This window comes from Nuphar pumila, chromosome 13 (assembly GCF_984573655.1).
Source record: "Nuphar pumila chromosome 13, dmNupPumi1.hap1.1, whole genome shotgun sequence".
Lineage (NCBI taxonomy): Eukaryota > Viridiplantae > Streptophyta > Magnoliopsida > Nymphaeales > Nymphaeaceae > Nuphar > Nuphar pumila.
Genome location: NC_143261.1, coordinates 75,183,975 through 75,209,301, shown reverse-complemented (window position 1 = coordinate 75,209,301; position 25,327 = coordinate 75,183,975). Strand labels below are relative to the sequence as shown.

General features: G+C 37.2%; 1 protein-coding gene across 3 annotated transcripts in view; it reads right to left on the bottom strand.

The window, feature by feature from the left end:
• Positions 1–23,435, bottom strand: part of LOC149818740 (uncharacterized) — a 94,312-nt gene extending 70,877 nt beyond the window's left edge. The window contains exons 1-2 of one of the 3 annotated variants that reach the window (XR_016427388.1): positions 23,261–23,435; positions 9,602–9,655 (exon numbers count right to left, since the gene is read on the bottom strand). Coding sequence is in view for 2 of the 3 variants with exons in the window: in XM_089985688.1 (XP_089841814.1) it covers positions 9,602–9,655; positions 23,261–23,336 (130 nt within the window). In the remaining variant the exon portion in view is untranslated. The remainder of the gene's footprint in view (positions 1–9,601; positions 9,656–23,260) is intronic. The other 2 variants (XM_089985688.1, XM_089985687.1) reach the window with 2 other exon arrangements.
• Positions 23,436–25,327: the final 1,892 nt, after the last annotated feature.

Below are 25,327 nucleotides of genomic sequence, written 5' to 3'. Positions count from 1 at the left end.
ATGATACATGCATACATACATACATACATACATATATATACATACTTATGCAGTAAATTGTGTGACCAGAAATATGTGAATTTTCATGTGCACCTAGATTTTCAGAGACTTTTTGGTGTTTTTTTAATGTAGACTGTACAAATGTGGTCAACATGCTTGGTTTTATAGGAACCAGCTCTTGGATTGACCAATTACATGTAAGCAGGTTTTTCTAGGGCTTGAAAATTGATGGTCCAGAAATTTCTAAATATTCAAGCTTCAAAAAAACATTTTTGGTCAAAAAAACACTATCCAAGTGTCAATTCGTAGCAAATGGATCATGCCGAACACATCGGTTGGGTTGGATTTGTGAAACACTAAAAATGTTGTCCACAATCCACATAAAAGTTCCCATATTTCAGTAACCCTATATGTACATACATATAAGATATACAATTTAGTTTGATCAACTAATTGAAACACCACAATTAAACTTTGTTGGATAGTAGAAACAAGGTACCTGGTAGACAAGGAGAACCAAAACAAGTAGGAATAATGGTGGTGCCTATATTATTAGGATGATGTTTTCCATCACCTATAACAATTTTTCTTCTATCAACATAAAATATTCAGTTTGAGAGCTTATTCAAGTAGCCTGTGAGATGGTGTGCTTCACAAAAACTTAATTGCCATGAGCTCTAGCCAATGCTGCCCATAATTGTACATTAGGCCCCTCAGCCCATAGACTCACACGAAAACTATGTTACAACACTATCTGACTAAAGGATGTGATTAATGTGTCTAGATCATGAGAAAACTGGCCTGTGCAGGGGAAATAGAGGGTGAATAGCTTGTGTTTTGAAGATTAGGTAGCAACACCATATCATGCCTGAATGGCATGATATGGTGTTGAAAAGATCTATATGTTGAGACAGCACCATCATTTCCTCAAGATGTGCTTGCAGCCACCATAACATAATGATGATGCTGGAGATCCCCCTTCTGAGATGAAATATTAAATATTGATTCATATTCTGATAGCACAGATTGAAGCTCATCAAAGGATGGTTCAGGAGTGAAATCCACATACATCACTATAAACATGTTAGCCTCTAAGCACTCGAATTTCTACATGCAGACATCTTCATCAGATATGGAGCCTCTAACGGCAACCAATTGGTCAACCACATATTTGATCTTGTTCAAGAACTCCAGCATACTTAAATTGCAGTACTCAAGAGCATCATAATCACTTAAGAGGCTACACCTTAGGCTTGGAGATTAGTCCAAATTAGTTATGTAAGATATGCTATAATTCTTGCAAAAAAAGGCCATCAAGAATATACAAGAGAACCTCTCATGAAAGCCTTCTTATGGTATCAGCAACAACTTTAATCATTTTTGTGCAAGGCAATCTAATCAGGACTATGTGCTAGCCTCAACATCTTTAGATTTTCCTTGAATTGGCTACACAAATTCTTCCGGCACAAGTCAGATCTATCAAGGTGTCCCATCAAATTGTGACTGCTAATGAAAAGAAGAATTTGTTTTTTCAGGTTATGAAATTAGACTCTACCAAACTTGTCAAGTACCAACTGATTGAGAAAGGAGGGACTAATGCAGTTAGAGGAAGACATGATAAAGGAAACAATGACAGTGATTAGAATAAAAATCTGATATATAGATGACATGGAGGATACACAACAAAAATCGAAAAAAACTGAAAAAGGACACCACGTGAAGTGACTGCAAAACAGAAATATTGTGGTTTCTGTGACTGGATGAGTACATATCTGCTCAGGCCAACAGAATGATAACATCAGCAGCAGGACATGATCAACAGGAAAAGAAACGAACTGCAGATCATGATACAACAGCAGGGAAGAGGTCTGGTGCTAGCTTGACTACTGAAGTCAATTGCATGATGGTGTTAGGAGATAGGTTGGCCTTCTTTACATTCCTTTAACAACAAATTTTGATTCAAAAGTTGTCAATCAATTCTTTGTTCTTGAATCTTTTTTTTTCGTTAACTTTCCTCTCTTTTTTAATGTTGAAAATAGGTGGTTCTTTGCTTAAGTTATTTTATATCAGAGGGTTTCTGAAATTTTGTCCTCATAAGGACTTACATGTAATTTCTCCTTTTTGCCTCTCTCTATTTAATATAGAGAGAAGCCCTAATTAATGTATGTTATCGAGTTCTATTCTCACAGCCGTCTCTCTCCTTCTCTCTCTCTCTCTTCTCTCTCCCTCTCTCTCTCTCTTCTTCTCCCCCTCTCTACCTAGGGTTCGGGTCATCCCTTCTCTTCTTTAACATGGTATCAAAGCTAGCGATCTCAGGAGCGTGATCGAGGAGCGTGATCGATCTGATCTCAAGAGCGTGATCTACATCCTCGAACCAGGTGTCGATTAAAATTTTTTGAGATCTGATGACAGATCTGGCCTAGATCTGTTATCAGACCTAAAGAACAACATAGAGAGCATCGTGGGAGTACTCAGGTCAGGCAGTCGTAATTTTTTTTTGTGTCTCACATGCCGTGACGCCTGGGTGTGGCAGCTGATAGCAGATCCTATTGTCGTATGGCTATGTCTGCTGCCATGATGTGTTTGTTGCTGTCGTGACTTACAACATCTGCAAATATGATTTCAGTAATTGCTGTCGTGATTTTAAGCCTCTGTCGTGATTTCAGCATCCACCGTGACCCTTCATGTTGTCGTTATTATTTTGTTTGTCGTGATTGCATCTGTGGTCGTGACTTCAGCATCAAACCCACATCAGCCGTGATTCTTCATGATGTCGTGATTGTTTTTCCCATGCTGTCGTGATTAGTTTCAGCATCGGAAGCTCTGTAGTGGAAACAGCCATTTTTTTGCTGTTGAAAATCATCATGTTTATGTGAAAGTTGTTTTCTGGTCGTTGGTTCTAGCTGATGCGTGACTGTTATGTGTGTGGACTGCTGTTCAAGATTCATGTGTGTGGGCTGTTGTCCACTATTGTCGTGGAAATTGCAGGCTTGATTCCTGTGGTGCTGGGGAATATTCTCCTCGTGTGACCTGCTGTTCCTTACTGTCGTGGTGTCTTTTTGTGAACAGCTGCTAGGTTGCTTGAAATCTATCTAGATTTTTTTTGCTGAAACAGAAATATTTTGTTAGTATGGCTGAAACTTCAAAGTGTGATTCCAAATTGGAACACATTGGTGAATATAAAGCATTTGCCAACCCCTTCTCGTATGGCTCTTCCGTAAGGTTGAATGAAACCAACTATGCCAGATGGTCCAGAACTTTTATGATGTCGGTATCTGGACATCGTCGAAAACATATTTTGTTGGAAGGCGAACCCAATGAGAAATTGGGAAAATATGTTACTTGGGATGAAGATAATGACATAGTTATGTCATGGATCATGAATAGTGTCAAACCCCATATTGCAGATGGATTCATCTACTATAATACAGCCAAACTGATGTGGGACAATCTTCGTGATACATATTCACAAGAAACGAATGTGAGTCGTATCCTGCAAGTCGAACAGGAAATATATAATTTGCAACAGGGAGATCCGACCTTGGCCCAGTACTATGCCTCGGTCAAAGCTGCGTTTGAGAGACTTAATGCTCACAGGCCCCTATGTTGCTCAAAGCAAAAAGATCATCAAGAATAAACCATGGTTGATCGTTTTCTTACAGGTCTTTCTTCAGATTTTTCCGTTGCAAAAGTTCAAATGTTGACTGGATCAGATGTTCCCACTCTTGCCGATGCTTACAATCGCCTGAGTAGACTTGCGATCTCTCTGCCACAATCTCAGCCTGTGACTCAGTCATCTGCTCTTGTTGTCCCATCTAGTTATGGGTGTGGAAATGTTCAAAATATCAGAGGACGAGGACGTGGACATGGTATGGGTGGCAGAGGAAAGCTTCAATGTACATTCTGCGGAAAATCTGGACATTTAGAAGATCGTTGCTGGGATAAGCATGGTCGGCCAACCTCTTCTTCATTAAAGTCATATACTCCTAAAGCAAATGTGACTACTATCGAGGCTACAAATATACAAAAGAATATTGCTGAAAATGAGAGTAGTATCACTCTTAGTCGTGCCGAATATGATGAGCTCATAGCTCTTCGACCTTTGAGTTTCACTCCTCCTGTAGCTGGTGTTGCATATTCAACTGGAAATCATCTTCATCCGACTGATAGTAAGTGGGTTATTGACTCTGGTGCATCCAGACATTTGTGTGGCAATTCTCGTGTTTTTTCAGATCTAAAGGATATTAAGGCTCAAATTGGAGTCTCCTTAGCCGATGGGAGCTCCTCCCCGGTTGTTGGTCAAGGAAATATTTCTATATCCTCCTCATTACAGTTGAAAAATGCTCTTCATGCTCCAAATTTTCCTCAAAGTTTACTTTCTGTTAGTTGTTTTATAAAAGAACAAAACTGTAGAGTAATATTTGATCCAATGGGTTGTCATTTTCAGGATTTGCTGACGGGGAAGAAGATTGGTGGAGGCTATGAAGAAAATGGAATTTACTACCTACATCATCCAATGGGTACTGTCCATGCTGCAGTGGAACATTCATTCAATCTTGTTCAGTGGCATCGTCGTCTTGGTCATCCTTTGTCAAAGCTTCGGTCGGTCTTTCCTCAGATTCCTTCCACCACATCATTTCAGTGTGAGGCATGTCAGTTGGGCAAGCATCATCGAAGTTCGTTTCCTTCGAGTCAGAGTCAGTCTAGTAATAAAGAAGTTTTTGAACTTCTTCATGCAGATGTATGGGGGTCCTAGTAAGATTCCTACTAGGACTCAGTGTCGTTATTATCTTGTTATTGTTGATGATTTCTCTAAGTTGTCATGGGTATTTTTAATAAAAGGAAGATCTGAAGTTTCAAGTATTATCAAATCCCTAATTCTTGAAATAAAAACTCAGTTTGAATCTATTGTCAAGATTGTTCGCATTGATAATGCTCTCGAGTTTAAATCAAAAGGTCTGTTACAATTTTACCAAGATCATGGCATCGAACCTCAAACTTCCTGTACCTATTCATCTCAACAAAATGGGGTGGCTGAGCGAAAACATCGACACCTCCTTGATGTTGCCAGGACCATTATGATTCAATCCAATGTTCCTGCGTCATACTGGGGTGATGTGATTACCATTGCTTGCTATCTGATCAACCGCATGCCTTCGTCTTCTGTGGGTGATCAAATTCCATTACATATCCTAAAACCGAATGCTCCACTTTTCCCTTTATCACCAAAAATATTTGGATGTGTTTGTTTTGTACACAAACTTGGCCCTGACCGTGATAAATTAGCCTCTCAAGCTACAAAATGCATATTTATCGGTTATCCAAAAAATCAAAAGGGCTATCGATGTCATGATCCTATTTCTCGCCGAGAGTATGTCAGTGCGGATGTATCTTTCCTGGAATCCTCTCCATATTACTCTATTTCTAGTTCCTCGCTGCAGGTTGGCCCAGCTGAGTCTTTTCCATTACCTATACCTCCTTTTCCGTTGGAATCTGTGCCCCCATTACCGAATCAAACTTCATCCACTTCCAGATTTAATAATCCTCCATTGGTATATGTGCGTAGAGCTCCACTTCCGCAAGAGCCTTCATCTTCTTCTTCTCCTGAGGTAAGTTCTACTGACAATAGTGATCTCCAGGATGATGATAACAGGCCTATTGCTCTACGAAAGGGGACAAGACAATGTACCTTATATCCCATATCTCATTTTGTCTCTCATGCCAGAATTGGACATCAGTTGAAGTCATTTGTTTCAGCCCTGTCTGCTGAAACTATTCCTCTGAATTATCAACAGGCAGCACTTGATAATCGCTGGAAGCTGGCTATGCAAGAAGAAATGACAGCTTTAGTATCTCAACATACCTAGGATCTCGTTGATTCCCCAGCAGATGCTGACATTGTTGGATGTAAATGGGTATATACAATAAAGTACAAATCTGATGGTTCTATTGAAAGGTACAAGGCCAGATTAGTCGCAAAAGGGTATACTCAGACATATGGAATTGACTTCTTTGAAACTTTTTCTCCTGTTGCACGAATGGGTACCATCTGTCTTGTTCTCTCAGTAGTTGTTCAGCATGGTTGGAGCTTATGCCAATTAGATGTGAAAAATGCATTTCTCTATGGGGATCTATCTGAGACCGTTTACATGCAACAACCTCCAGGCTTTGAGGTTGAGGGGGAGTGTCAGAAGGTGTGTAGATTGCGAAAGGCGATTTATGGCTTGAAACAAAGTCCTCGTGCATGGTTTCAAAAGTTATTTGAAGTAATGTCAAGCTTTGGCTTTAATAGATCAGCAGCAGATCATACTCTTTTTATAAAGAAAACTAGCTCTGGCATAGTTGTTATGGTGGTATATGTGGATGACATTATTCTTACAGGAGATGATGTGAAAGCTATTGAAGCCACAAAGGCTCATCTTCAAAAACACTTTGTTACAAAAGATCTTGGTTCACTCAGGTATTTTCTGGGTATAGAAGTTGCTAGAAGCCGAGAAGGGATGGTGTTGTCTCAACGGAAGTATGTTCTTGACTTATTAAAGGAAACGGGCATGTTGGGAGCTAAACCAGCAAATATTCCCATGGACCATAAAGTTCAGTTGTTTGAAGAAAGGTCAAAACCTGTTGATAGCAAAAGCTATCGCTCCCTAGTAGGGAAGTTATTATATGTAACTGTGACCAGGCCGGATATTGCTTTAGCAGTAAGCAAAGTTAGCCAATTTATGGACAAACCAACTGAAGTACACTAGAATGCAGCCATAATGATTCTCAGATATCTAAAATCATCCCCTGGAAAAGGGTTATGGTTCAGGAAAGGTGGAACTCTGGAGATAGTAGCCTATTCAGATGCTGACTATGCTGGATCTGTAGTAGATAGAAAATCTACTACAGGATTCTGTGTGTTTCTGGGAGAAAACTTGATTTCATGGAGAAGTAAGAAACAAACTGTGGTTTCCAGGTCAAGTGCTGAATCGGAATATCGGGCTATGGCCCAAACAGCTGCTGAATTGATGTGGGTTTGCACTGTTCTTCATGACCTCCAGGTGAAGGTTCTCACTCCAATGACCATGATGTGCGATAACAAAGCGGCAACATATATAGCAAACAATCCTGTCTTTCATGAGAGAACAAAGCACATTGAGGTTGATTGCCACTATGTACGAGATATGATTCAAGCTGGTCATATTACTACCAAATACCTAAAGTCGAAAGACCAAGTTGCAGATATGTTTACAAAGCCCCTTGCTAGGCCAAATTTTTCAAAGTGTTGTGACAAGCTGAGCATGATTGATATCTATGCTCCAGCTTGAGGGGGAGTGTTTAAAATAGGTGGTTCTTTGCTTAAGTTATTTTATATTAGAGGGTTTCTGAAATTTTGTCCTCATAAGGACTTACATGTAATTTCTCCTTTTTGCCTCTCTCTATTTAATATAGAGAGAAGCCCTAATTAATGTATGTTATCGAGTTCTATTCTCACAGCCGTCTCTCTCTCTCTCTCTCTCTCTCTCTCTCTCTCTCTCTCTCTCTCTCTCTCTCTCTCTCTCTTCTCTTTCCCTCTCTCTCTCTCTTCTTCTCCCCCTCTCTACCTAGGGTTCGGGTCATCCCTTCTCTTCTTTAACATTTAATAAAGGGCTAACATGGCTATTTAAAGTTTTAAACCAGATAACTCAGATCAAACAAAAAAACAACGGAATTAGAAGAAGGTTTTGAAGAATGGAGGAAATAAATTTGAAGTTCCAAAGAAGAGAATGAGTGTTTGAGAAAGACAATAAGAGGAATCAGCAGTCAAGATTCAACTGAGACTTATTCACATCCTGCTCTGGTACCACATCAAACTGCCTTTGAAATTTGTGCCCTGCAACCAAAGACAAGAAAATAGAAAAGAAGGGGAAGAAGAAGAAAGAAGGATAGGAGAGAACTCTAGGGATCATGCCAATGTCACATGGATTCTTCATTTCTACTCCTGTATGCTATCCACTTATATACTACTTGTATTGGAAGACTTCATAAAAATCACTGGATGTGCTTATCCACAGCCATGTCCGTGTGACAGCTTCTCCTAGGGATGTTCCTTTTGTATCAGTCCTTTTTAAGTTGATTTACAAATATACCCTTAAGATTAGACTAAAAACTAATGGTAAAATACTGAAATACCCCTTTACATAAGAATAACTACAGAAATATGCCACATGGTCAACTTTAACAGAATGAAGGCGTCAGCATTGAACATCCAGTCCACTAGTTGGCGACCTGTCTTCCTCAGCTAATCACCAGAACAATTTCACAAGGCCTTGTTGAATGTGAAAACACAGTATCGTCACTCCCTCATTGTACTGTTCAACCACCTGTATGTAAGTGTCACAATTGTCACCACCTCCCAATTACAACAGAAATCCCATCCCCTATAGCATGTCCCCTGTTTTTGCAGGAGTCCTAGATATGTATAAAATTGAATAACAGGAACTAATCATCAAAAGACTTTACCAGCCACAGAAAGATAATGACCTTTTTTAATAGATAGCTCATGATATTAGTGATCAATAACTATCTCATTCACTACCTAGCAGATACCTTAAACATGATTTAGAGGTAGACTGAGCATAGCCAGCAGTTACCAACTAGAATCCATCCTCCTAGGGATTTCACACCAAAATCTCACTACTCAGCAAGAGTAGACACATTTATATGCAAGTGAAATCCCCATGCAACCGAGAGGAGAAGAAAGAGGAAGAGAAATGATGCACTCTTGTGACAAATCCAAAGATATCCGAAGCCAAAAACTTTCAACCTTGGCGGGGATCAAGTGCACCCCTCTGTAATCACTATTCCGAATCTGTATACCAATAATGCTAGATTACTTGCCATAAATAAGCTACTCGATATCATGGAAGCAAGAAGAACAATCCCTCTACCACTTTTGCATAATAGAATCAATAACAAAACAATAGATCCTTCGGGCCTTCAGTATAAAGATAGGTATTCAGGGAAAGCAAACACTTTATTGTCAAGCACAAGTTGCTTTTTCCAACAAGAAACCATGCTTCCTTAAAATCTTTGTCAAACTTGGCTGTTTATGAAGCAGATATTTTTTACTGAAATTTAGGCATGTAAGTAAACGTTTTATCAACCATTGAAAGCATTAGCAGTTTGTAGCATACATAAGATTTTATCTTCATTATTAAATTTAGTTGAAAATTTGTTCTTTACTTTTTCTATTAAAGAAATCCTAAGGAGAATCCCTGAAAAATAAGCACCAGGGGACCAGTTAGTGCCATCCACTGAGACCTGAATGCCGCTACCGGTCATGTCACTACAAAAAAAAATCCACACATATACACCTTTTCAATGCCACTCCTTTTCTAATTCCTTAATATACTAGCATCTATGACATAGCTTGCTCAAAAATTCAAGAAATGCAGAAACAAGAACAAAAGATAGCTAAACTATTTTGTGGGAAACATTAAAAATAATGGGAAATAGCAGAAAATGCAGTATGAAAACATAAAGCTACATAAAAATACTCCAACTAAACTCTCCATTGCTACAAAAAAGTTCATGTATCAATTATCTGAAGCTAATTGTACAACAAATAAAGACTTACAGTCCTCCCAAGTTTCACCATCAGAATCACAGCCCTTTTTGCAAAAAACTCTCCCTACAAGAACCTATCATCGATTATTACCAGTATTCAATGGGAACCTCCATATTTCAGATCAATAATTTAATGAAACTGAAAGTTGAAATATATAAACATGCAATATCAAATATAAATGCTCAATAAGCTTATTTACATGTGAATATTGTTGTTCTAATTAGTTCAAATAAACTTAAGCATGGGAGGGAAACAAAATTGCAACTATCTGTTTCAGTTGAAGCAAGATGTCAATCATGCAGGATCCAACTATGTGTACATAGGAAACTTGTATAATCACTAGCACTAAGCTAATAACTGCCTAAGTTTAGAACAATGCCGCAACTTCACAAAAAAGTTGCTGAACCTAGGTTTGCTTCTTAATTCAACAGTCATAGGATCCAAATATATTCAACACTAAAAACATTAAAAAATAAAAAAAAAATAAAAACTAAAAAAATAAAACATGCATGAATGGAATAAATTTATAATGCAACCTAATATAAAAATAAAGGTATACTAAAGGGCAAATGTAATTGTGTCCTCTATCACAAGTAAAAAAAGGTAAAGAGGTACCATCATAGCGAACATAAAAACAAATAAGATCTAAAAGAAACTCAAAAAAGAATCCGCAATAACAACAAAACCAAATCTTAGTAGCACCAGCACTATCATGAAGTATGAACAAATATCACACCATAAGAAATAAAGTTTCCTGGCCATACACACCACAATTTATAAATTACAACCAAACTTCATAATTCGCCGACCCCAATTGTTTGGGATGAAGGCGTTGTTGTTGTTGTTGTTGTTGTTGTTGTTGTTGTTGTTGTTGTTGTTGTTGTTGTTGTTGTTGTTGTTGTTGTAACCAAACTTCATAATCAAAATACAAATTTAATTATGACTTATGTCTTCAAAATACCAAACCTCGATGATCAAAGAATTAATGCGTGTTAGGCTGCTCTAGTTCTTCTCCATAACATGGTCATCAACAGTAGGATCATCAAATATCAATATCCTTTCCCTTACATTATCTCCATCTAGTTAATTGGTTCCTCTTTTAATTATTATGCTTCTGCTCCAGTTAGACCCTTAGGTCCAACTGAGGGTGGACATGGGCCAAGCAGCCGAGCTCATCTGGACCAGGTTGGGCTAGCATTTGAGCCCCAAGCAAGCTAACTTGGATTGCACATGTGCTTAAGCCATCCAAAATAAAAACCAAGCTGATATGGTCTTGCCCATACTGTTGCATACCCATTCAAATTGGTCAGGCAGCTTGACCCATCCCTTTGGGCAGGTGTTTGACCAGGCCATGGCTCGTTGATGCCCAGCCTGTTGCCTGCCACTAGGTTCATTATTGCTCTCCTTGTTTATAAGCCAACTTTACAAATCTTTGACTTCACTTTCTTCTCACCTTGCTTACTAGCTTTCAATTGAATACATTATCATGATTACCACCAAGAAGAAACATTATTTTAAATGCTTCTTATTGATATATTTCTAGGTACTCCTCAAAAAACTATTTTGCACACAAAAAGTTGCATTTTACACTGTCATTTTCATGTTAAGACAAATAACTTCCTTTGTATGATTTTTTTCCAAGTCCTCTCAAGTGTCTATTAGTCTTCGTCAGTTTGCTTTAGCAACAAAAAGAATCAAGGATGACAAGCCCATACCATATTTTGGATGGGTAGGCCAACCACTCCACTAGTTGTGGCCCAGTTAAACCTGGCATGCCAAAGGGCCAGTCCAGATGAGGCCCATCGGTCAGCTGCCCATGGTCCATGGGTCACCCGATCCATTTGAACAGGTTCAGCCAACTGACCCAGGTCTTATTTTCTTTGAGCCACCTACCTTGCTGCTCACACCTAACCATGTTGACAATAGTAAGAGTAGTTATGCAAACAATGAACTGCAAGAAGAAGAATATTCCTCATAATATAACTAAGGATGACTTTGTATATAGGTACTCAGAAATTAGAATAATCAAGTGCATTCTCTGTAGGCTGTTGGCATAGAGTGTCTCCTAAAGCTAGAGTATATGCAGGGATTAATGTCCCTAAACAGGCCTGCCACCCAACTGAACTTAAAGGGAAAAAAGGATTCCAAAAACAAAAAAAGCCAGAAACTATATGAAAATTTTAAAGGCACATGTATCTCTGGCCTATGCACCCCCCTCTCCGTTAAGGAGCAGATCCAGTGATCCGCCTGACCACACAAGACCTAGAAAATCACTGCAAGTATAGCGATTTTTGTAAGATCTTGAATGTGTGTAGAAGGACGAACCCGGGGTCAAAGAGCGTACGCTGTTACGCAAGAAATCACCACGGACAGATGATTTCTCTCACAGCCTCTAGTCTTTCACTGTTAGATTTTTTGTTTTCAGAAATCTATAATCTCTGTACTTTTCATGCACTTGCATCATCTGTAGAACTGGCCCCTAGGGCCATTCTTGTATTCCTGAAAGGGCGCTGGATTGGGATATGTCCAATGGAGAAGTGCCCCATTCAACCCCAAGGGTTACAACCCTTGACCTAGACTAAGTAACCATGTATTCTTGTTTCTTGGGAGACATGTAACCGTTGGAGGTGTCTCTCTCCAACGGCTACCTTATGGCTACATATACCCAACATCTCCCACTTGGCCATAAAGGGCAATTTGTGCTACCAAGCTTGCTCTCACTTTTGGGTTTTGCATTGGTACACTTATGTTACTTGTATGTCAATCATGCATTCTGCAGATTTTTTATACATACCTCATAAGACTAATATTACTCGTATGCTAGTCACGCATTCTTCAAATTTTTCATACGTTCCTCATAAGACTTTATTGGAGTTTTCTCGGACTCACATGCCTTAACAGTCATTTTGCTTTCAACCTTTCTTAATCAACTTCCATATATTATGACTGTAAATCATCCACAGATATCTGTTTTCAATTTTCACATCATGCACCAAACAAAGGGTTAATTATCTATTTATGGGACATAATTCACATGCCATAGAATTATTTATGATATTAGTTGTTACACTAATCATCATCAATGTACCTCATGGACGTGAAATTTTATACTCATCCCAAACTTGTCGTTCCAATCTTCAAGATATATGAGCTTTCATGTTAACATGCATATTAATGATTGAAACTTATTCACATAAATTATAGATTTTTTATGACATCATGAGGTCTTTTTGCTAGCATTTTCCATCATGATCTAAGTCATGTTTCACATAGATATATGAAACTTTCAACCATCATTTTATCATAACCCTTAGTGCAAATAATGCATCAAACTTATGCATTCAAAAATCTTAATAGAGCAAACAAGAATATACCCTTATCTAGAGTACCACCATGATGAATTTTAAGCATGTTTTTTATCATACATCACATATCGACAATGTTGTCTTATCTCATATAAGCTCATATGTATAAATTGGTCAACTAGGGTCTCTTATGACTTTTTCATGAACTTAAGACATCTTGTGTCAATATTGCACATAGTTTATACTAAGTCAGTATAATATATCCTGACTTACAGATAACAGTTATATGCACATTAGTGGGAAACATTCATCACTTGCCACTTGCATAGATCCATGAAAAATATACATATCATTCTTACTGATAAATTAAACTCCCACTATCCATGAGATTCATTCAAAACATAAAAAAAAAAAAATTACATTATGTGCAATATGGTAATCATATGAATTTAGACGATAGTCAAATTCTATATGATGTCTATCTTGTTTTGCATGATGAGAATATCTCAAGTCAGATTTGGATATGAATTGAATCCAATGAACTTGCTCTTAGATCTATATATGGACCTAAACTAATATTTTAAAGGTCTAATATTTTAAAGGTTCATGTGTTTACTTGATATGTCAAGAGCCTAAAAAAAATAGGTTTATAGCCTTTGACATAATCAAGTGTGATGGGATAGAAAAAGAATCTCCCATCGGGTTTGGATATAATTCGTATACAATTGATTTTGTTCAGAAGACTTGTATTTTGTTATAAGAAATAATCCATGTATTTAACATGTGATGCTTTGCATTGATAAATTGATATGCATGGAAAAGTGGGAGATCAATTTAGTTTTGCTCTTCCATGCGAATATTTTTTTGGAAACGATGATAAATAAACATCATAAATTAAGGCTAATGCATAGCGTGCAACATGGATTAGATAGTCTAATTCATGATAATTTGGATCTGGATATATAACAATCCAAAATGATCAGAAAGAGATAGGCCTGATTAGAGCATATTTTGTAAATATGTGATAACCAACCTGGTCAGCTTAGAGGTTGAGGTCGATACAATGGTCAGCCTCCTTTCTTTAATCAGCCAGGACATGTAGGTAATAGTAATACCAATCAGCCAACTACTTTAGGACAACCTATTGTGTGTCACTTTTGTGATAAGTTGGGCATACTGCAAAGACATACCAATAGGGGTGGCCAACAAGTCGGCCCGGCCCGGCCCGCTAAGGACCAATCCAGCCTGTTGGGAAAACCCCAATCTACGAACCCTTTGTTAGGCCCGTGGGCCTAATCGAGCCAGGTCGGGCCTATTATATATGATATTGTTATATATAATGTATATTATATATTATATATAAATTATATAATATATTTCATGTTATATAACTTATATTATTATATATATGGGCCGAGCCGGGTTGCAAGCCAGCCCGGTTCGAGCTGAACTTCGGCCTAATTTATAGGCCCAAGCCCGATCCATGGCAGGCTGGGTCAGGCCATCGCACAAGCCACCCGGCCCCATGCCCACCCCTACATATCGATCTATAGTTGGTGATAATCATGATTCCACTCCTCCACGTGCATACTTTGTTGTCCCTGTTATCATTGGAGAGGACACCTTGTACCCTAACTCTGGAGCATCCCATCATATTTCTCCATATTTGAATTCTATTACTTAATTCAGATTAACAAGGCAATGATTCGGTGCAAGTTGGGAACAGTTCATGTTGGAAAATACTTCATATTGCTAATTCTAGTTTGAATTCTGAAAAATCTTATTTTTTTATGAAAGATATATTGCATGTGCCTAATATGACTAAAAACCTTCTTTTTGTGCAAAGATTCACCAAAGACACCCAATAAATTCTCACAAACTGGATTTTCATTCTAAGCTCCATGTTTTTTGTTGGATACAGTAACTCTCATCATGGTTATCAGTGTCTTGACCCCTCAACCGGTAAGCTTGTTGTATCCAAAGATATTACCTTTGATGAGAACAGGTTTTTGTTCAGCAGTGAGAAGGAAAAGCCCATTAAAAGTCCTGATGGTTCTGGTACTTTTGTTGCTATACCTATTTCTCCCATGTCGTTCTCTTCAACCCATGAATATGAACCCAACACTCCTGGAGCGAGTTCACCTCAACCAATTGAGGCTCTTGAACCTGAATTTGTGGAGTCAACCCAATCCTCTGGTCTTAACCTTGTTGTTTATTGAGACGTAAACCTGAAGATCCAGATCTGGATCTGGTTGAGAGTCCAAAATCCAAATTCATTTCAAGTCATAGAGAGCCCTTTATGTTGTAAACTTTATGTGTTACTCTTTTGCCTTTTATTTGTATTATATTAGAGATAAACATTTGGGCAATATTGTAAAGTGTGAAGTATGTTAATATAAAAGAAAGCCAGACCACATGTCTCCCTCTCTTGAGGAACGTTTTAAAGAAAAATAAACTTGTCCACTCCCTTTTTCTTTTCTTTCTTATTCTGCATAAATTTGGTTCAAAGATCGTGAGCCATATTTTACTATAGTGTCAGAGCAGGGTCGATTGATGATCAGATTTTTTCCAGGTATGTTTTTATAGATCTTGATCTGCCTTTTGGGTGGCTTTTTCTAAATCTTTTTTATCTTTTCTCATTCTGCACAAAATTGGATATGTATTCGGGTGCAACCTAGACACTTTTGGGAGGGTCTGACCAACCCAAGTGCTCGACCATTGTTTCGGGACATTTCTATTTTGTCCCTCGTTTTGTGTTCCTCCCCTTTTACTTTTCTGTGTTTATATCAGATCCAATCAATCTGGTTTGTATGACTTATTTGTCATCCTTCTCGATCAAATCTTGTCAGGCTATTGTGATAAATCCTCTCTTCTTGGATCTTTTGCATTTGATTATCAAATCTGACATTAAATCAGTTTCTGGTATTTTTTTATCTAGTTTGTCAGCAAATCTGTTATTTTCTTCTTGATATCAGATCTGAATATCGTGAGTTTCAGTGCACTCATTTTGATTTTCTCAATATTCTAAAACTTGTTCTTGATTCATAATTTCATATTGATATCAAGTCTCATTCAATTTGGATATCATCAATTTCGGTCTATATTTGGACTGGGTATTTCTTTCTCATCATAACTTTGTTATATATATATCAATTTGTTTTGACCTACTTCTATATATACAGAGTATCTTGGTTCAAGACTTTCGAAAAAAAGAAAATTTGTACGTGTTTTTATGTATTCTGATTTATCCGATCCCTAAAAAAGAAAGAGGGATCTCGTTTATGCCTTGATATGTGTTTAAAGTGGGTCATTTGTCTACTATTTGCAGCGGCATATATATTTCTTTTATCCCTTTTGTCATTGTTTATTGTTTAAAAGATCGTTTGATATGGATTTGGGTCCCTCATCTCCAAATCTGTATTTCAATTTTCTTCCACAACTTGTTTGGATGGGCCTGTCTCGGTTCCACCAAAGTTGATTTTGTAAGATAAAAAGGATGAGAAAGGACAGGTCATTTCTTCATCCCAGATCGGGAATCCAGAGTCGTCAGTTGGATGAAAAGGGATCGAGCCCTATTAACGTATATCACTTTGACCCTTTCGCAATAAGTTTTGATTGGTGTCCCAGATGATTGCATGGCTATGCAGTTATGGATGCATTTAGTAGGGACTTGTTCTCAAATATCAGAGTCCAAAGTAACGTTTTTGAAGTGTGAATTTCAAAATTTGAAGAAAGACAAGACCACTTTTATCATGGATTACCTTAACAAGATTAAGGGCATAACCATTTAGTTAGCCCTAATCGAGTAAGAGGTACCTGACAAAGACAAAGTATAGCATGCCCTAAATGGTTCAGGGCCAGAGTACCATGTATTTTCGACCACTTTGGAGTGTCTTGAAGCTTTCCCTACTTTTGAACATCTGAGGCCTAAGTTACTTATGAGATGTCCCTTAAAGGCCTATCAGACAGAGGACAGGGAGATTCCCAAGATGTTCTTCATATTGAATCCTTCCATGGAAGAGGCAACAGATTACGTGAAGGCAGAGGATGTGAAAGAAGTAATGCAACAAGGCGAGGTTTGTTGCCTACTCCGAATATGTCTTTTTTAAACAATTAAGGAGGAAGAGGTATCCCTACATGCTACGTGTAAGAAACTTGGGCACATAAAGGCGAATTGTTGGTTCAAGGATGATCCCAAGTATAATACTCAACTGAATATAGTTCAAAACAAGCCACAAGGTGGAAATACAAGGCAACAGCAGAAAGCACAATCAAGTGAGACCGGCAATGCAACGTTAGGTAAAAATGTGTTATCGGCTGCTTTTAATGGTTTGAATATGAAGCAAAATGAGCAAGGGATCCGGTGCATCGACTCTGGGGCAGCCAACAACATCAGTGGTGATATGATTAAGTTTTTTGACTTAGTTCCTTATCATGATAAACACAATGTTGTGACTGGAGATGGAACTCGACACTTCATATCTCATGTTGGTCGAGTCTCTATTCCTATTTCTAGTTCTAAAGTTATTTCCTTATCCAATGTTCTTTATGTTCATAATATCAAGAAAAACTTGATTTTTGTTTCTAAACTTGTAAATGATACAAATTCAAGCATCTCATTTACCCTTGATTCTGTTTATGTGAAGGATCTACTCACGAAGAAGACATTCGCTGAAGGGGAGAGATGTGAGAATATGTATGTCTTCAGGGAGAACCAAGTTGGAAAAACAAAAACCTCTAAAGTGTTCTTTTATATATGTCTCTAGTATTGATGAGTCAAATAAGCCTGAAATATGGCATATAATCGTTTAGCTCATTGTAATAGGTCTTTTGTTGAGGAACTTGTTTTTAATCATCTTATTCCTAAGTCCAGTCTATGTCAAATGTAATAGGTCTTTTGTTGAGGAACTTGTTTCTAATCATCTTATTCCTAAGTTCAGTCTGTGTCAAATGTCCAAAGGTTCTTTATGTTCAAGTTGTCATGTAAGAGTCATGTTTTGCCTTTTCCTTCAATTAGTAATAATACCTCCAAACCTTTTGAAATAATTCATTCTTCTATTTGGGATTCTGCACCCAAGAATTCGTTATCTGAAAGTAAATATTATGTCATATTTGAAGATGACTTCACTCGTTATACCTGGATATTTTTCATAAAACATAAATTTGAGGCATTCAACATATTTTGCAAGTTTCATATGTTTGTTATGAGCCATTTTCCTAATCCTATTATTAGTTTTCAATGTGATGGAGGTGGAGAGTTTTGCTCAAAGGAATTCATTTTAGAGAGTAGTTTTGCGATGATTCATGCTAGCAATATGCCCATAATTTTATGGACAGAGGCCTTTCATTATGTTGTTTTTGTGATGAATAGGCAGCCAATGAAAAGGTTGGAAAATAAATCCCCCTTTTACAAGTTATACAGGAAGAATCCAGATTACGATGAATTAAAAGCATGGGGTTGCACGTGTTATGTACACATAGATAAGTTCTTGAGGACCAAGTTCAATGAAAGGGCTTATGTATGCAGGTTTGTTGGGTATGTAGATAACTATAAGGGGTACCATGATCTTGTTGCAAGGTGTATTAGAATATCCCGAAAGGACGTATTTGATCAGTTGTTATTTCATAATGTTACCAAAGATAAATCTGTTCAAGATACGCTCAAATCTGCATCACATACAGAATATTATCAGTCGTGGCTGAATGCTGAACTTTTTGCCTTTCCTAACCTTGAACATTATGCACGAGAATGTACTAAAGGTTCATCTAACTTAAATGATGAAGAGCTTCAGCCGAATGTGCAGGATAGCGATCCTAATGATGGACAGCCACCAGCTGAATCTCAAAGGTACAAAGAAGGTGTTAAGGCCCAGAGAACCAAGTGAAGAACCAGCTTTAGGAGAAACCCTACATGTTCTAAATGATATTGTTGATCCAAGGAGATCGACAAGGATTCGAGATCCAGTTGAAAGATGGGTAAGTTATGACAGTTTCTCTCCAGAACACCAATTATTTTTAACTGAAATAGTTAAACACTATGAGCCCAAATCTTATAGCCCCGCAGTCAAACATAAAAGATGGGTAGAGGCTATAAACGAAGAGATGAGAGCCTTAAAAGAGTGTCAAACATGGAATATAGTCCCAAGACCAAATGATAAAAATGTTCATGGTTCAAAATGGGTGTATAAAATAAAATATAAGCTTGATGGTACTATAGAAAGATATAAAGTTTGGCTCGTTGCAAAGGGTTATACACAGGAATAGGGTTTGGACTATGATGAGACTTTTAGTAAAATGTGCATTGTCGGGTTAATTTTGTCTATTGTTGTTAATCATAAATGGACTCTAAATCAGTTAGATGTAAATAATGCATTTTTACATGGTGACTGGTGACTTGAATGAAAAAGTCTTCATGGAACAGCTAGTGGGTTATAATGTTGTGGGTCCACATACTCATGTTTGCATATTAAAAATGGCTATATATAAGATTGAAGCAAGCTTCAAGATCCTGGTTTGAAATTTTTCTTCAGAAATCCAGAAACATGGTTTTCAAAAATCTTAATTGGATCATTCCTTATTTATTTTTAAAAAAGATGGGATAATTACTCTCTTACTCATTTATGTTGATGACATTATAGTTATAGAAAATTCAGAATGTCATGTCAAAAACATCAAACTTCTTTTGAGCATGAGATTTCATATAAAAGATTTTGGGAAATTGAAATATTTTATGGATGTTGAGGTAGACACAGTAGGTGATGGTGGTCCTATTTTGACTCAGCATGAGTACATCATAGATCTTCTTGGCAAGACAGGTATGAAAGATTGCAAGTCAATATCAACCCCAAGTCATGTACATCAAAGATTGAGTAGTGCAGCTGAAGAGTTGTATAGAGACCCCACTGAATATATATTACATATGCAGTTAATCAAGTGTCTCAGTTTATACATGAGCCAAAGGTTACTCATATGGAGGCAGTGAAACGCATATTGAGGTATTTAAAAGGTATAATGGGAGATGGCTGGGTGTATAAAAGAAGGTTACAGGAAGAAAATATGTTGGTGTTATTAGCATTCTTTGATGCTGACTGGGCTGGAGATCCGGATGAAAGAAGATTCATTTTTGGTTAATGAGTGTTTATTGACAGCAATGTGATATCATAGAGCAATAAAAAATAGAGAGCAATTGCCAGGTCGAGCACATAAGCTGAATATAGAGCTATGGCTACCGTCACTTCAGAATTGACATGGATCAGGTTTATTCTGATAGAACTGGGAGAAAAAGTCTCAAGGTCAGTTTTGTTTTGCGATAATCAAAGTGTAATCCAAATATCAATAAATATGGCCCAATACAGTAGAACCAAACATATTGAGATTGATCAACATTTCATTAAACAGAAGATTGAAGAAAAAGAGTTGGAGACTAAGTTTGTTGGAACTGAAGATCAGATTGCAGATATTTTTACAAAGGGCTTGACATTTCTGAGATTTTGGTATTTGAAGAACAAGTTGTCCATGGTGAATACCATGTACAACTTGAGGGAGACTATTAAGATGTGAACCTGAAGATCCAGATCTGGTTGAGAGTCCAAAATCCAAATCCATTTCACGTCATAGAGAGTCCTTTATGTTGTAAACCTTTTGTGTTACTCTTTTGCCCTTTTATTTGTATTATATTAGAGATAAAAAATGGGGCAATATTGTAAAGTATGGAGTCTGTTATTATAAAACAAGGCCATCCCACATGTCTCCCTCTCTTGAGGAACGTTTTACAGAAAAATAAACGTGTTCACTTCTTCTTTTCTTTCTTATTTTGCGATAAATCTGGTTCAAAGATCGTAAGCCATATTTTATTATTGTATACCTTTGACCTATTCCTCACCAGCCTGTGAGTCCTAATCTACCTGTGCTTCAAAAGACACATCATATGATAACAAGAGCTCAAGATATGACTTTGAAACATAGGATTTTATAGCTTTCAAGTATTCTTTTACTTTTGCCTTCGTAGATGAACTCACCTAAGACTAGGAACCATCCACTATTAGTCAAGCCTCTAGTGATCCAAAGTGGAGACAGACTATGAATGAGGAGTATGATGCCCTGATAAGAAATTGTACTTGGAGTCTTGTCCCTCTTGATCCATGCCAAAATGTTATGGGCTGCAAGTGGGTGTATAAAATCAAACGGAATTTTGATGGAACATTAGAAAGACATACAGCTAGGTTAGTTGTTGAAGGATTTCATCAGGAGGAAGGTGTTGATTTTTTTGAGACTTTTAGCAATGTGGTCAAGCCAACTACTATCCAGATTATTTTGTTTATTGCTCTTAGTGACGGTTGGCATGTTAGACAACTTGATGTTAATAATGCTTTCTTGAATGGTACTTTAGAAGAAAATGTCTTCATGGTTCAACCACCCGGGTTCGAAGACTCGTTTACCTAGTTATGTTTGCAAGTTGTTTGAATAGACTCCATGAGCCTAGTACTAGAAATTGAGTAATGCTCTTATTAACCATAGTTTTTTAGCTCAAAAATTGATCCCTCCATGTTTGTGCTCTATAAAGACGGCTTGCAAGTTTATATTTTGATATATGTGCATGATATTTTGTTCACAGGGAATTCTGGTGTTTTTGTTCAAAATCTTATTAAATCTATCGGTGATCAATTTGCTGTGAAAAAACTATGTCAGTTACATTACTTCTTGGGAATAGAAGCTCAATATACTTCTCAAAGAATGTTTATGTCTCGAAGGAAGCATGTTATGGATTTACTCATGAGATCCAATATGTTGGATGCAAAACCCATATCCATGCCTAGGGCATCCTCCATCAAGTGGGACGTTATTTGAGAATCCTAACTTGTATAAAAGTATTGTTGGAGCCCTGCAATATATAACCATGACTCATCCAAATTTGTCTTAGTGTGTGAATAAAGTGTATCAATATATGCATCAACCTACGGTTGCCCACTGAGTTGTTGTGAGGCGGATCCTACATCTGAAATATTCAATACAATTTGGACTATTATTGAGACCTTCAAAATCCAAATCCATTTCAGTCTACGTTGATGTTGATTGGGCTGAGTGTCCATATGACATAAGGTCCACTTTTGGATATGCAGTGTATTTTGGGTCTAACTTAATTCCTTGGAGTCCTGAAAAGCAACATGTCGTATTCTGATCCAGTATGGAAGCTGAATATAGAGTTGCTAATTTATTTGCAGAGACAACGTGGTTGCAATATCTTCTAACAAAGCTTGGAATTAATGTGATCAGGTCACCAACTATATGGTGTGACAATGTCAGTGCAACATATTTGGAAGCTCATCCAGTGTTTCATTATCGGAGTAAGCACATTGAGATAGATGTGCACTTTGTTCAGGAGAAAGTTGATATAAGAAGTCTTCAAATGCAGAAAATTGTTGCTCAAGATCAAATAGCAGATGTTCTTACAAAGGCTCTTCCACTTGCTCGGTTTAATGTTTTCAGATCCAAGCTCAATGTCACGTACCAGGCGTTTCACTTGTGGGAGGCTATTAAAGATCAGGATGGTGTTATTAGCAAGTTCCAACGACTCAAGGACACCCACGGGAGTCATCCAACTCATAAACCTGTTTTGGTTAGGAGTTCCAATGAAGAAACGTCCAATAATAGCAGCTTGCCTAAAGTGAGTAATCCTGATGTGTCTATGTTACCAAAAGTCGTTGGACTTTGTTATGATAATAAGAGAGGGAACCTTCCTCTCAAAAACGTGTAATCATATGAGATCTGTATATGGAACCTCTCTCCATGGTTAATGATAAGAGAGAAGAGAGATTTACCCGTGAATGTAGATCCTTCAGGATAGAACCACGTAAATTAGTGTGTGCCGTGTGGTTTATTTTTTGTTCAAATGCTTGATGATACCTTGATACACAACACCCGAAGGAATTCAAAGGCTCTCTCAGCCCAAAGAACAACAGACAAAGAAACGCGGGAACATATCTAATTGACAAAGCAACAACATGGGATACCAACAAACGCTTTTGGCATTCCAATCTTTACTGGCCTTGTAGAAACCGCCGATTGAAATGAATGACCGGTAGTGACGCTAAAGATCATTAGAAAACAATGATGGATTGATAATTTCAGCTGGAAGATAAGCGAACAACATAGTCACCTTGATCGTTTCCTTCCTTATAGTCGGAAATTGGTGGGGTTAAAACAAACAAAACAAAGGAAATAAAAGAAAAACAATACTCTACGAAGAAATCCCACTTACGGAACTTGGGAATACAAGATATCTGATGCATCTGTAGACATGCACGAAAGAGGCATCGGACTAAGAGATAATTGGGAGGATCGAGGGAGAGGTCAAACGACTTACAAGGGATCTGCATGAGGGCGGAGTATTTGTTGGTGCAGTGGTTGCCGCAGGGGGACGACCATTGTTGGGGGAACATCTCGTCGATGATCCTCGTTCTGGATTGCCAGCTACCCACCACGTCGAGAGAGAGAGCGGTGCTTTATTGGGCAAAATTTGGCGCGTCGGGATGACCGAGCAAGTGCGAAGTGGAATGGGTCATCGTCCGAGCCGTGCAGTGACGATACGGATAACTCCTAGGGATGACGAGTCCGGCTGAGGGTGGGAAATGGGGAGAATGCCTTCCTATTTTGCCCTTCCATATTGGAAAAAAAAAAGTAAAAAACGTTCATAAAAAAATGCGTAAAGCTCTCTCCATCTTAATTTATGCTTTTGTTCTTGTTTGAGCGAATCCAATACCTTTTCTTAATTTGTAGAAACTGAATTCCACTATGAGACGTCTTTGTAAAAAAATGGCTTTGTAAAATAAGAGAAATTTCATGCTTTCACTTTTGAATAAGAATGGGTGTTGATTTGTGCTTTTTTGTGAATTTGTGGGTGTCATGTTTCTTGTGATGGATAATGGTGTTGACTCACCTTATTCAAGTAGGGACAGACAAGGTGATCATGTTTGTATGAGCCAAGAACAGGGCCCATTGTGACATGGTTTAATACTTTTGGGGTTCATGTTTGGCTCATCTCATTGTTTGTTCGGTTAGTTTGAGTTTGTCGCACTTCTAAAGATGGTTATTTTTTTGTGACAACTCTCCACAGAGGATCCATGGCTGAATGGTTAACGCACTCAATTCATAATGGTCTTTCAAACACTATCAAACAGTGTAGCCTAATCTTGGTGGTTAAGCAAAGTTTGTGATAGATGATTCAAGGATTAGTGCTATTCAAACAAGCCGATCAAACCAAAAAACATGATCTAAACTCAAAAGAAACCTCAATATTGTGCTTTGATTCAAAGGAGAGAGAAGTCATGCTTCGACTTGAGAAGGGGTGAGGGAGAGAGTTTACACATTTTTTTCTAAATATTTTTTTACCCTTTTCAGTATGGAAGGGCAAAATAGGGAGGCATTCTTCATATTTGTTCACCCTCAATTTGCCTTTACAAACGCATTATATGCGCAAATCACCACATATTTGCGGATCTCCTTGAGGTTCAGTTACTTGAGGAGATCTTTGTGACAAATATCCTGATATTTATAAAAATCTTGCGATAATATCGTGAGAAATTGTCCTAAAGTTTAACATTTTTAAATATCGCAAGATTTATGAAAATACATAAATATTGTGATTTAAACATGATATTTATGTTTTAAAGAGTTGTTGATCATGAAAAAACCATGTATTTTTTTTATATTTTTATCAATATTTTCTTATAAAAAATGTTTTATATATTTTTTAATTAGATTTTTTATTGCCAATATTTTGCCAAAAAATATGAGATTTATGAAAAAAAATTAATTTCTCACGAGTTTTTGAAAAATAAGATTTTATCGTTTTGAACATTTGTCACTATGAATGAGATCCACACGGTTCTATGTAAACTTCATATTATATATGCAAATTTAGTGAAATATTTAAGTTTTGACAAGTTTCAATTACAAAAGGTTCATATATTTGGTTATCAAACTTTGTACTATATATACGAATTTAGCAAAATATTTGCTAAGTTTTGACATATTTCAATTATAAAAAGTTCATAGATTTGGTTATGCAAACTTCATATTATACATGCAAATTTAGTAAAATATTTGTGAAGTTTCGATAAGTTTTAGTTACAGAAAGTTTACATATTTGGTTATATGGGTTTTGTGAAGTACGCAAAAAAACATGTAAATCTATCTTTTAGTGAGAGTTTGTGATACCTAGAGAGCATACCTAGTGGCGGATCTAGGATTTTGCTTAAAAGAGGCAAAACAATTTTATAATATAATATATATATATATAACTTAAATATAAAGAGAAGATTTTACTGAAAGGGGGGGGGGGAAATTTTTATTATAATAAAATAAAATATAAAGGAGGCAATATAAATTTTTATATTTAAAATAAAATATAGCACAAATATAAATGGGAGTA